Below are 13,237 nucleotides of genomic sequence, written 5' to 3' on the forward strand. Positions count from 1 at the left end.
TGATGATTTCATAGGAAATGCTTGAATTCTTACTTTATAAGTCTGACATGAAAAACAAAAACAAAAAGGGGAGCAAATGGTGATGGAAGGACACTTGACTTTGGGTAGTAAACCCACAATAAAATATGCACATCATAATGGTAGAATTGTATGCTTGGGACTTCTGGGCAAGATGTAAGTAGATACACTTTGATTCCTTGCACAACCACAAGAAGGACAAGAATAGATTTAAAAACAAAAATAACTAGAACTGCTAGAAAATAGAACTGTATGAAAGTCCAACCAAGGAGTTAGAGAAGATACAGCCTTCAGAATGGTAGGAGAGGGTGAGATGGGAAGTCAAGGTAGAGAAGACAAGGGGCAAGGTGGTGGCTGGAGGACTGGGTCAGTGAGGCAGCAGCTGGCAGCCTGGGAGGAACAAGTGGTGAGTGAGACAGATCGCACCATCCAGGGTTCCAGGGTGGGAAAGGAAAGGCTCAAGGCCTCTGGCTATAAAAAGGTGTGGTGGTGGCAGTGGCAGGAGAAACTCCCAGCCTCACAGGAGAGTTGGTTGGAGAGACCCAGAAGGCCTCAGAGTGTGTACAAACCCACACACCTGGGAATCAGCAACAGAAAGGCCCAATTTGTTTGTGGGCAGCAGGGGAAGTGACTGAAAGCTGGCATTGTTCCCTCTCTGACCCATCCCCCATATACAGTCCCATGAAGCAGTGACACATGTTGCCCCACCATGAAAATGCCTAAGGCTCCACTCCTTACAACCCAACAGCTGTGCCAAGACAAAGGAAAATGACCCAAGTGAAAGAACAGATCAAAGCTCCAAAAATAGAACTAAGCAATGAAGTGGTAGCCAACCTATCACATGCAGAATTCAAAACACAGGTATCAGGATGCTTACAGAACTGGTTGAGTATGGTCACAAAATAGAGGAAGAAGTGAAAGCTACCCAAAGTGAAATAAGGAAGAATATGCAGGGAAACAACAGTGAAGGGAAGAAAAACTGGGACTGAAGTGACCAATTTGAAGCAGAAGGAAGAAATAAACATTCAACCAGAACAGAATGAAGAAACAGAAATTCAAAAATATGGGGAGAGGCTTAAGAACCTCTGGGACAACTTTAAATTCTCCAACATCTGAGTCATAGGGGTGCCAGAAGGTGAATAGGAAGAGCAAAAATTTGAAACTTATTTGAACAAATAATGAAGGAGAACTTCCCCAATCTGGTGAAGGAAATAGACTTCCAGAGAGTCCAGGAAGCTCAGAGAGTCCCATAGAAGTTGGACCTAAAGAATTCAAACAATAATTACATTACTCAAGATTAAACATAAGGAAAGAAACTTAAAAGCAGCCAGAGAAAAGGAGACAATTACGTACAAGGAGATCCCATAACACCATCAGCTGATTTCTGAAAAGAAGCCTTTCAAGCAAGAAAGGGTTGGAAAGAAGTAGTCAAAATCATGAAAAGCAAGGATCTATATCTAATATTACTCTACACAACAAAGCTATCATTTATAATGGAAGGGCAGATAAAGCACTTCCCAAATAAGGTCAAGTTAAAGGAGTTCATCATCACCAAGCCCTTATTATATGAAATGTTGAAGGGACTTACCTAAGAAAAGGAAGATGATCAAAACTGTGAACAGTAAAATAACAACAAACTCACAGCTAGCAGCAACTGAACTAAAAACAAAAACAAACTAAGCAACCAACTAGAACAGGAACAGAATCACAGAAGTGGAGATCACATGGAGGGTTATCAATGGGGTGGGGGTGGGGGAGAATGGGGAAAAAGGTGAGGGAATAAGAAGCATAAATGGTAGGTACAAAATGGACAAGGGGAGGTAAAGAATAGTAGAGGAAATGGAGAAGCCAAAGAACTTTTATGTATGACTCATGGACGTGAACTAAAATGAGGAATGCTGGTGGAAGGCAGGGTGCATGGTGGAGGGAAATAAAAGGGAGAAGAAAGTGGGACAATGTAATAGCATAATCAAGAAAATGTGCATTAACTAAGTGAATTGTATGCTTGAAACCTACATAATTTTAGTAACCAAAGTCACCCTAATTGAATAAAAACCAGAAAATATCCATAGTGATAGTGTAGCAATGATCCTACAATAATGACCAGTGCTTCTTTGAACTATGACCATATCCAAATGACCAAGCTCTATTGAGCAAGTTAGCAGTTACCATATATTCAATGTATTGGGATGTTAAAATTCACTAAGGACACAGTTGATGAACACAGATTATGGAGAGGATAAGCAAAGAACATTGCAAAATGATGAAAGTGAATATGTCTATATTTGCATGATAGCAAATGAGAATTCACCTTTCACAACATCAGTTATGAGATATTCCAGCCTACAGCCAGGGCATAAAACATTTGAATAGGAGTTAATTTGAGCTGTTTGAGGCATAACAGTGTTTTTCATAAAAAAGCATTGAGCTCTTTCATTACCATACTTTGGTGTTTTTATGCTTGAGATTGGTCATACATTTTTAGAAAATAAAAGTATTTAATACACATTCAAGATAAGCTGCAAACAGACCTTAAGGTCAAAATATTAAAGGAATCACGACCAGTGATATCATACTTGGCTGTGTTTTTCTAGACATGTTAAGTTTATTACACAGCATTCTTTCTATCCTAGTGATAGCTGAATTTGTCCTAGGAAATTTTGCCAATGTCTTCATACCCCTGGTGAATGGCATCAACTGGGTCAAGAAACAAAAGCTCTCCTGTGCTGATGGAATTCTCACCGCCCTGGTGGTCTCCAGGATTGGTTTGCTCTGGGTAATATTATTAAATTGGTATGCAACTGTGTTTAATCCAGGTTTCTATAGTTCAGAAGTCAGAACTATTGTTTATATTGCCTGGGTAGTAAGCAACCATTTTGGCCTCTGGTTTGGTACCAGCCTCAGCATCCTTTATTTGCTCAAGATAGCCAATTTCTCCAACCTTTTCTTCCTTCACTTAAAATGGAAAGCTAAAAGAGTGGTACTCATGATATTGTTGGGCTCCTTGGTCTTCTTGGTTTGTCACCTTGCAGTGGTGATCTTAGAAGAAAAAACAGGGATGAATGAATATGAAGGAAACAGCACTTGGGTGACCAACTTGAGGGAAACTGTACACCTCTCAAATAATACTGTATTCACCATTGTACATGTCATACCATTTACTATGTCCCTGATGGCTTTACTGCTGTTGATCTTTTCCCTGTGGAAACATCTCAGGAAGATGCAGCTCAGTGGCAAAGGATCCCAAGATGCCAGCACCAAGGTCCATGTAAGAGCCATGCAAACTGTCATCTCCTTTCTCTTGCTCTTTTTTATTTACTTCCTCGCTCAAATCATCTCAAAGTGGAATAGGAATACTCAGCAGAACAACTTAGTTGGCATGTTTTTTCAGGTCCTTGGTCTCCTGTATTCTGCAAGCCACTCATTCATCCTGATTTGGGGTAACAAGAAGCTAAGACAGGCCATTCTGTCATTTCTGTGGCAACTGAGGTGCTGGTTGGAAGAAAGGAAATAAGTAGAGAACCATGTGTCTTCTGGCAGAAAACAGACCGATGGCGTCTGTGACATTTTTACATCCTACTAGATTTCTCAATGTGTAAAAAATTGGTAAGGAATACCTAGAACAACATTTACCTTAGCTTATCACAAAAATATATATGTGTGCATGTTTGTGAAAAATACAAGAGTGTTAAATCACAAAATTCCTTTTTTTATGTAAGAATCTAATTTTACAAAGTAGTGTAAGAAATTCCTCATAATCATGAAGCCATGCATATTTCACATACATTTTCTGTGTTTCGATCTTGCAATTATGAAATTTATGTTCTACATTTAGGCATATTTAAAGGCTGAAAACTCATCTCAAGAATCATCCCTATTTTCTATTACAATTACTCCCATACATAAGTACCTGAATGTGTTCAGATTGTTTTGTTTGAACTTCCAATTTATGATTGGTAAGAATATTCATTCTAAATCATACATTGAGGATGGATGTTTGGGATAGATATTATTCTAATGAATTCTTACTTCATGGTAAACAGCAATAAGAACTGTTAAAAATATAAGTAATGAAATTAAGAAGTGATAAAGATATTCAGAATATCTTTATATACATATACAATCAATAGTACTAAAGACTAAGTTTAATAATTTTAATACCAGTAGGTGAAAGCTTAGAAAAAAAGAAATTCTATAATAGGGATGAAGAAGGGATGATTTTGACTGTTTTGTAATGTGCCTAGAGTTCCATGTGCAGTTAGGAAGGTCATTTCTTACAGTTTTTCAATTTGGAGAACTTTTTTGAAGTTGAACACTGATTCGATTCTTTTTTTTTTTTTTTTTTTTTTTTACCTCTAAACCACCTTCTGGCCTCTGAATTGCCAGTCAGCTTCTCCATCTTGTGACCTAAAAAGTTCTTTTTAACTCTAGATGGAAAGAATCAAATCTTCCCTATCTTAAAGATATACTTGATATAAGAAGAGTAATAAACTATGGTATGTTAGTCAATGTCATATCTGAATATGTGAAAATGTTTACTTATGATCTATGTAATAATAATAAAAATGTCTTCATATCTTTTTAATTAAAATCTTGTGGGAAATGATGAAATAGAAAGGGTTTTGAGATGAACTTGGTAGCAAATGTTTTATAAGAAATGTCTAACCTTATTCAACAATTGAATTTATGTGTCTATATTATTCTTAGAATAAGAAGTTTTAGCAATCTTATCTGTACCTTAAGATACATCTTTCCCACACCTGATATTTTATTTATAAAATCATCTGTCTGCCTCAGTAGAATGTAAGCATCATAATGTGGGATGATGTCCACCCTGTTTCCTGCTGACTTCTCAGGACATAAAAGCCAGCCCATGGGACAGTTCATGAAATGATATTCTAAAGACTAAACCAGTGGATGAATAAACTACACTGGTGCTGGAAAGCCAATGACAACAAAAGCCATCACAAAATCTGCAGATGCCTTATGTTTCCTAGATATGTTTCTTCACCCTGCAAATGCTTCTAAATAAAACTGCACATGCTAAGTTCCAACCCCTGCCTGAGACTGGGGAAATGAAGTTCTATCACATATATGCTTCACAACACAAAGTGACTCATACATAACCTGACTTTAGTATTGCTTTTCTCACAGTCCTGATGTGTCTGAGGAGCCTCTGAATGCAGTTACCTGGGAATCAGGCTGTTTGCAAGCACGCCATCTTAAACACTGGGTTTCCATGATTGCCTTGAAGTCATCCCAAGAGCAAAAGTTTGCAATTTATATAGTTTAATTTATTGTTTAAAATTTCATTCCTCATGTTTTTGGTGTTATTTTTAATTGTTGACTTAATCCAAGTCACACAACATTTCTCCTATGTCTTACTCTAAATGTTTTATTGGTTTATCTGTTCCATTTAGATGTCTGATCAATTTTAAGTTAGTATATGTGTATGGTATAAAATAAGGGGCTAAATTGAACTTAGGTGTGTAGATATTCAATTTTGCCAGCATCATTTGTTGGGAAAATGAAAGAGATCATTTCCCCACTGAATTGCGTTGGTACCTTTTTAATGGTCATCTGACCATGATGCTGACAGTTAAAAACCAAACTTCAATACTGTTTCATTGGTAAACATCAATAATTTTCAACCAGTGTGGTGGAAGAATATTTAAAACAGTGACACCTGACAATTTAGTCATTGCCATTACCTCTTATATCTTAGATTGTCAAAAAGAGACAATGCATTATCTGTCCAATGGGAATGAATGAAAATTTTACCTGTGCTTTCTACGATGAGAAAAAAAAAAAGATATTATTTGATCATGGTGCAGAATTTTAGTAATTAGTGTATGTGTTCCATGAGATACAAAAACATTGAAAATCGCTGATATATATGTCTATTGTTGTTTAATTAGTATACTATGTTGATTAAAGAGCCTCGTGGTAAGTTTTAAAATTAGGAACTATAATTCTTTAACTTTGTTCTTTTAAAAATTCTTTTGGCTATTTTGAGTGCTCTGCATTTCCATAAACACTTTAGAATTAATTTCCCTTTCTGCAGCATAGCCTTCTGATATTGACAGTGATGCATTGAATGTATAGATCATGTGTTCATCCAAATACTCCCCGTTTACCTGGATTTCAGGTCACTGGTCCTCCTTCCTTACACAGCTCTATGATGCAGTTAGAACATAATTTTGACAATTCATTCCCCTCATCTTGGTTGTTGCCAGAGGAAATCTCTCCTTTTTCTACTGTTACATGTACTCATAAGTGTAAATTCTCCCAGGTTAACTTTGAAGAACTGAATATCACAGGATCAAATGAGAAACAATCTTCTGTGCACATTGTCTGTATCAGACAGGCCCAACTGAGAGCACCTATCCAGACAGTATATTCCTCCTCACAAAGACCAGCAGAAGCTTGTTATGGTTATCTGATGTTTCACTGATGATTATGACAGAGAGTGGTTGTAAAGGAGAGTCCAAGATCAGAGGTACACAGAGAAGAGCATATGGGTTCTCCTTCATGGTAGTTGAGCTCTAAGCTTGTTGTGTAATGAACAATTATAATGTAAAAACTGAAATAATAAAACCCAAGAGTAGTGGTTGATATTAATGTTTATTACTCTTACTGTGTTAGAAATGTGTTAAACAGAGAAAATCAACTCAATTTTCATATACAGAGAAGTCTAGACTCTCCCATGGAAATGTGTATATTTTTTTAAAATATATTTCTCCTTTTAAAAAGATTTTATTTATTCATGTCTAAAGAGAGGGGAATGGAAAGAGACAGACAGAAACATTGCCATATGAGGCCAGAAACACTGCCTGTCACATGATGCCCGCCTGGGGACATGGTGTGCAACCCAGGTATGAGCCCTGATCTAGAATCAAACCAGCAACCTCGGGACCCACGGGGGTGGGGGGGGTCAGTACATTGAACCACAGCAGCAAGGGGTGGAAACTGCATGTAAATTTGAAGTTTCCACAAGATACTTATAAGATTTCTGAACATTTTAATTGAATAATTAATATTAAAATAAAAACTAGACTCAAAGAAAAAAACTTCATCAAAGCCCTAACATGAGAAATATGTTTGATATCTATTAATAATAAAATAACAAAATAAAAGATGAGCTTGAAGAAGATACCGTAGTGACGCTCATTTTTTATTTTGAAACTTATGGGACAATAAAATCTTCCATCCATAAGATATGTGTGCATATATTTGTGTCCTATGCCTTTATAAACAATACAATTATTCTTAAATATAAGTCATCAGGAACCAGACATAGCGAGCATTGGCCATGCTGAGGTCCTCAAGAAAACCTTGATGGTTTCATAGGAAATGCTTGAATTCTTACTTTATAAGTCTGACATGAAAAACAAAAACAAAAAGGGGAGCAAATGGTGATGGAAGGACACTTGACTTTGGGTAGTAAACCCACAATAAAATATGCACATCATAATGGTAGAATTGTATGCTTGGGACTTCTGGGCAAGATGCAAGTAGATACACTTTGATTCCTTGCACAACCACAAGAAGGACAAGAATAGATTTAAAAACAAAAATAACTAGAACTGCTAGAAAATAGAACTGTATGAAAGTCCAACCAAGGAGTTAGAGAAGATACAGCCTTCAGAATGGTAGGAGAGGGTGAGATGGGCAGTCAGGGTGGAGAAGACAGGGGGCAAGGTGGTGGCTGGAGGACTGGGTCAGTGAGGCAGCAGCTGGCAGCCTGGGAGGAACAAGTGGTGAGTGAGACAGATCGCACCATCCAGGGTTCCAGGGTGGGAAAGGAAAGGCTCAAGGCCTCTGGCTATAAAAAGGTGTGGTGGTGGCAGTGGCAGGAGAAACTCCCAGCCTCACAGGAGAGTTGGTTGGAGAGACCCAGAAGGCTTCAGAGTGTACACAAACCCACACACCTGGGAATCAGCAACAGAAAGGCCCAATTTGTTTGTGGGCAGCAGGGGAAGTGACTGGAAGCTGGCATTGTTCCCTCTCTGACCCATCCCCCATATACAGTCCCATAAAGCAGTGACACATGTTTCCCCACCCTGAAAATACCTAAGACTCCCCCCCTTACAACCCAACAGCTGTGCCAAGACAAAGGAAAATGACCCAAATGAAAGAACAGATCAAAGCTTCAAAAGTAGAACTAAGCAATGAAGAGGTAGCCAACCTATCAAATGCAGAATTCAAAACACAGGTATCAGGATGCTTACAGAACTAGTTGAGTATGGTCACAAAATAGAGGAAGAAGTGAAAGCTATCCAAAGTGAAATAAGGAAGAATATGCAAGGAACCAACAGTGAAGGGAAGAAAAACTGGGACTGAAGTGACCAATTTGAAGCAGAAGGAAGAAATAAACATTCAACCAGAACAGAATGAAGAAACAGAAATTCAAAAATATGGGGAGAGGCTTAAGAACCTCTGGGACAACTTTAAATTCTCCAACATCTGAGTCATAGGGGTGCCAGAAGGTGAATAGGAATAGCAAAAATTTGAAACTTATTTGAACAAATAACGAAGGAGAACTTCCCCAATCTGGTGAAGGAAATAGACTTCCAGAGAGTCCAGGAAGCTCAGAGAGTCCCATAGAAGTTGGACCCAAAGAATTCAAACAATAATTACATTACTCAAGATTAAACATAAGGAAAGAATCTTAAAAGCAGCAAGAGAAAAGGAGACAATTACATACAAGGAGATCCCATAACACTATCAGCTGATTTCTGAAAAGAAGCCTTTCAAGCAAGAAAGGGTTGGAAAGAAGTAGTCAAAATCATGAAAAGCAAGGACCTATATCTAATATTACTCTACCCAACAAAGCTATCATTTATAATGGAAGGGCAGATAAAGCACTTCCCAAATAAGGTCAAGTTAAAGGAGTTCATCATCACCAAGCCCTTATTATATGAAATGTTGAAGGGACTTACCTAAGAAAAGGAAGATGATCAAAACTATGAACAGTAAAATAGCAACAAACTCACAGCTAGCAGCAACTGAACCTGAAAACAAAAACAAACTAAGCAACCAACTAGAACAGGAACAGAATCACAGAAGTGGAGATCACATGGAGGGTTATCAATGGGGTGGGGGTGGGGGAGAATGGGGAAAAAGGTGCAGGGAATAAGAAGCATAAATGGTAGGTACGAAATGGACAAGGGGAGGTAAAGAATAGTAGAGGAAATGGGGAAGCCAAAGAACTTTTATGTATGACTCATGGACGTGAACTAAAATGAGGAATGCTGGTGGAAGGCAGGGTGCATGGTGGAGGGAAATCAAAGGGAGAAGAAAGTGGGACAATGTAATAGCATAATCAAGAAAATGTGCATTAACTAAGTGAATTGTATGCTTGAAACCTACATAATTTTAGTAACCAAAGTCACCCTAATTGAATAAAAACCAGAAAATATCTATAGTGATAGTGTAGCAATGATCCTACAATAATGACCAGTGCTTCTTTGAACTATGACCATATCCAAATGACCAAGCTCTATTGAGCAAGTTAGCAGTTACCATATATTCAATGTATTGGGATGTTAAAATTCACTAAGGACACAGTTGATGAACACAAATTATGGAGAGGATAAGCAAAGAACATTGCAAAATGATGAAAGTGAATATGTCTATATTTGCATGATAGCAAATGAGAATTCACCTTTCACAACATCAGTTATGAGATATTCCAGCCTACAGCCAGGGCATAAAACATTTGAATAGGAGTTAATTTGAGCTGTTTGAGGCATAACAGTGTTTTTCATAAAAAAGCATTGAGCTCTTTCATTACCATACTTTGGTGTTTTTATGCTTGAGATTGGTCATAAATTTTTAGAAAATAAAAGTATTTAATACACATTCAAGATAAGCTGCAAACAGACCTTAAGGTCAAAATATTAAAGAAATCACGACCAGTGATATCATACTTGGCTGTGTTTTTCTAGACATGTTAAGTTTATTACACAGCATTCTTTCTATCCTAGTGATAGCTGAATTTGTCCTAGGAAATTTTGCCAATGTCTTCATAGCCCTGGTGAATGGCATCAACTGGGTCAAGAAACAAAAGCTCTCCTGTGCTGATGGAATTCTCACCGCCCTGGTGGTCTCCAGGATTGGTTTGCTCTGGGTAATATTATTAAATTGGTATGCAACTGTGTTTAATCCAGGTTTCTATAGTTCAGAAGTCAGAACTATTGTTTATATTGCCTGGGTAGTAAGCAACCATTTTGGCCTCTGGTTTGGTACCAGCCTCAGCATCCTTTATTTGCTCAAGATAGCCAATTTCTCCAACCTTTTCTTCCTTCACTTAAAATGGAAAGCTAAAAGAGTGGTACTCATGATATTGTTGGGCTCCTTGGTCTTCTTGGTTTGTCACCTTGCAGTGGTGATCTTAGAAGAAAAAACAGGGATGAATGAATATGAAGGAAACAGCACTTGGGTGATCAACTTGAGGGAAACTGTACACCTCTCAAATAATACTGTATTCACCATTGTACATGTCATACCATTTACTATGTCCCTGATGGCTTTACTGCTGTTGATCTTTTCCCTGTGGAAACATCTCAGGAAGATGCAGCTCAGTGGCAAAGGATCCCAAGATGCCAGCACCAAGGTTCACGTAAGAGCCATGCAAACTGTCATCTCCTTTCTCTTGCTCTTTTTTATTTACTTCCTCGCTCAAATCATCTCAAAGTGGAATAGGAATACTCAGCAGAACAACTTAGTTGGCATGTTTTTTCAGGTCCTTGGTCTCCTGTATTCTGCAAGCCACTCATTCATCCTGATTTGGGGTAACAAGAAGCTAAGACAGGCCATTCTGTCATTTCTGTGGCAACTGAGGTGCTGGCTGGAAGAAAGGAAATAAGTAGAGAACCATGTGTCTTCTGGCAGAAAACAGACCGATGGAGTCTGTGACCTTTTTACATCCTACTATATTTCTCAATGTGTATAAAATTGGTAAGGAATACCTAGAACAACATTTACCTCAGCTTATCACAAAAATATATATGTGTGCATGTTTGTGAAAAACACAAGAAAGAGTATTAAATCACAAAATTCCTTTTTTATGTAAGAATCTAATTTTACAAAGTAGTGTAAGAAATTCTTCATAATTATGAAGCCATGTGTATTTCAGATATATTTTCTGTGTTTTGATCTTGCAATTAAGAAGTTTATGTTCTACATTTAGGCATATTTAAAGGCTGAAAACTCATCTCAAGAATCATCCCTATTTTCTATTACAATTACTCCCATACATAAGTACCTGAATGTGTTCAGATTGTTTTGTTTGAACTTCCAATATTTTAATTGGTAAGAATATTCATTCTAAATCACACATTGAGGATGGATGCTTGGGATAGATATTATTCTAATGAATTGTTACTTCATGGTAAACAGCCATCAGAACTGTTAAAAAATATAAGTAATGAAATTAAGAAGTGATAAAGATATTCAGAATATCTTTATATACATGTACAATCAATAGTACTAAAGACTAAATTTAGTAGTTTAATAGCAGTAGGTGAAAGCTTAGAAAAAAAGAAATTCTATAATAGGGATGAAGAAGACAACAGAATGATTTTGACTGTTTTGTAATGCGCCTAGAGTTCCATGTGCAGTTAGGAAGGTCATTTCTTACAGTTTTTCAATTTGGAGAACTTTTTTGAAGTTGAACACTGATTCAATCCTTTTTTTTTTTTTTACCTCTAAACCACCTTCTGGCCTCTGAATTGCCAGTCAGCTTCTCCATCTTGTGACCTAAAAAGTTCTTTTTAACTCTAGATGGAAAGAATCAAATCTTCCCTATCTTAAAGATATACTTGATATAAGAAGAGTAATAAACTATGGTATGTTAGTCAATGTCATATCTGAATATGTGAAAATGTTTACTTATGATCTATGTAATAATGATAAAAATGTCTTCATATCTTTTTAATTAAAATCTTGTGGGAAATGATGAAATAGAAAGGGTTTTGAGATGAATTTGGTAGCAAATGTTTTATAAGAAATGTCTAACCTTATTCAACAATTGAATTTATGTGTCTATATTATTCTTAGAATAAGAAGTTTTAGCAATCTTATCTGTACCTTAAGATACATCTTTCCCACACCTGATATTTTATTTATAAAATCATCTGTCTGCCTCAGTAGAATGTAAGCATCATAATGTGGGATGATGTCCACCCTGTTTCCTGCTGACTCCTCAGGACATAAAAGCCAGCCCATGGGACAGTTCATGAAATGATATTCTAAAGACTAAACCAGTGGATGAATAAACTACACTGGTGCTGGAAAGCCAATGACAACAAAAGCCATCACAAAATCTGCAGATGCCTTATGTTTCCTAGATATGTTTCTTCACCCTGCAAATGCTTCTAAATAAAACTGCACATGCTAAGTTCCAACCCCTGCCTGAGAATGGGGAAATGAAGTTCTATCACATATATGCTTCACAACACAAAGTGACTCATACATAACCTGACTTTAGTATTGCTTTTCTCACAGTCCTGATGTGTCTGAGGAGCCTCTGAATGCAGTTACCTAGGAATCAGGCTGTTTGCAAGCACGCCATCTTGAACATGGGGTTTCCAAGATTGCCTCGGAATCATTGCCATTCCAGTCAGCAGGGAGGGGAAAGATGCACGGGAAGGGTGTGTGGGGAGATTTGGGGAGGATCGGCCTATGAATGGTGCATATAATTTTCACTCACAAGCTGATAGTTGATCAGATTCAGTGACATTTCAACACCATCTATAAGAGAGGCTGAAAAATATAGCCACTTCATACCCCAGAAAGATGATGAAAACACTGAAGTTAGAAAATAGATGATGGAAGCCCGTTAGTAACATTTCAATTGAAAAGTCAGTAAGTTATTGTAACACAAAAGAAGTTGCTAAGTTATTGTAACACAAAAGAAGTGGCTTTGTTTAGAAGGGTGCCATAACTTATCCATGTCACTCTGATAATTTGACATGCCTTTACATCAGTCTTGAAATTGTTTCTCTCTTTCTTCATAAATTCTAAGTAATTCAAGTTCCCACTAAACATTCCTGTCTTCATAAAACCATAATCGATTCTGCATTGTGGCATTTGTAGCTTCTTCATATATATTCCCACTATATTTTGCTTATAACTTCTACAGCATTTCTTACTTCATGTTTAGTTATTTGTTCTTGGATTGACAGTGGCCATAAACTAAAAATAATTCAAACAT

At 37.1% G+C, this 13,237-nt stretch overlaps 2 protein-coding genes across 2 annotated transcripts; both read left to right on the forward strand.

The window, feature by feature from the left end:
• Positions 1-2,614: 2,614 nt before the first annotated feature.
• Positions 2,615-3,532, forward strand: LOC114513292 (taste receptor type 2 member 45-like). Its single transcript, XM_028532546.1, has one exon. It carries the CDS (start codon positions 2,615-2,617, stop codon positions 3,530-3,532), a length of 918 nt encoding a protein of 305 aa, XP_028388347.1.
• Positions 3,533-9,970: 6,438 nt separating this feature from the next.
• On the forward strand, positions 9,971-10,888 carry LOC114513215 (taste receptor type 2 member 45-like). Its single transcript, XM_028532419.1, has one exon. It carries the CDS (start codon positions 9,971-9,973, stop codon positions 10,886-10,888), a length of 918 nt encoding a protein of 305 aa, XP_028388220.1.
• Positions 10,889-13,237: the final 2,349 nt, after the last annotated feature.

The sequence above is a fragment of the Phyllostomus discolor genome, chromosome 2, assembly GCF_004126475.2.
Source record: "Phyllostomus discolor isolate MPI-MPIP mPhyDis1 chromosome 2, mPhyDis1.pri.v3, whole genome shotgun sequence".
NCBI classification, from domain to species: Eukaryota; Metazoa; Chordata; class Mammalia; order Chiroptera; family Phyllostomidae; genus Phyllostomus; species Phyllostomus discolor.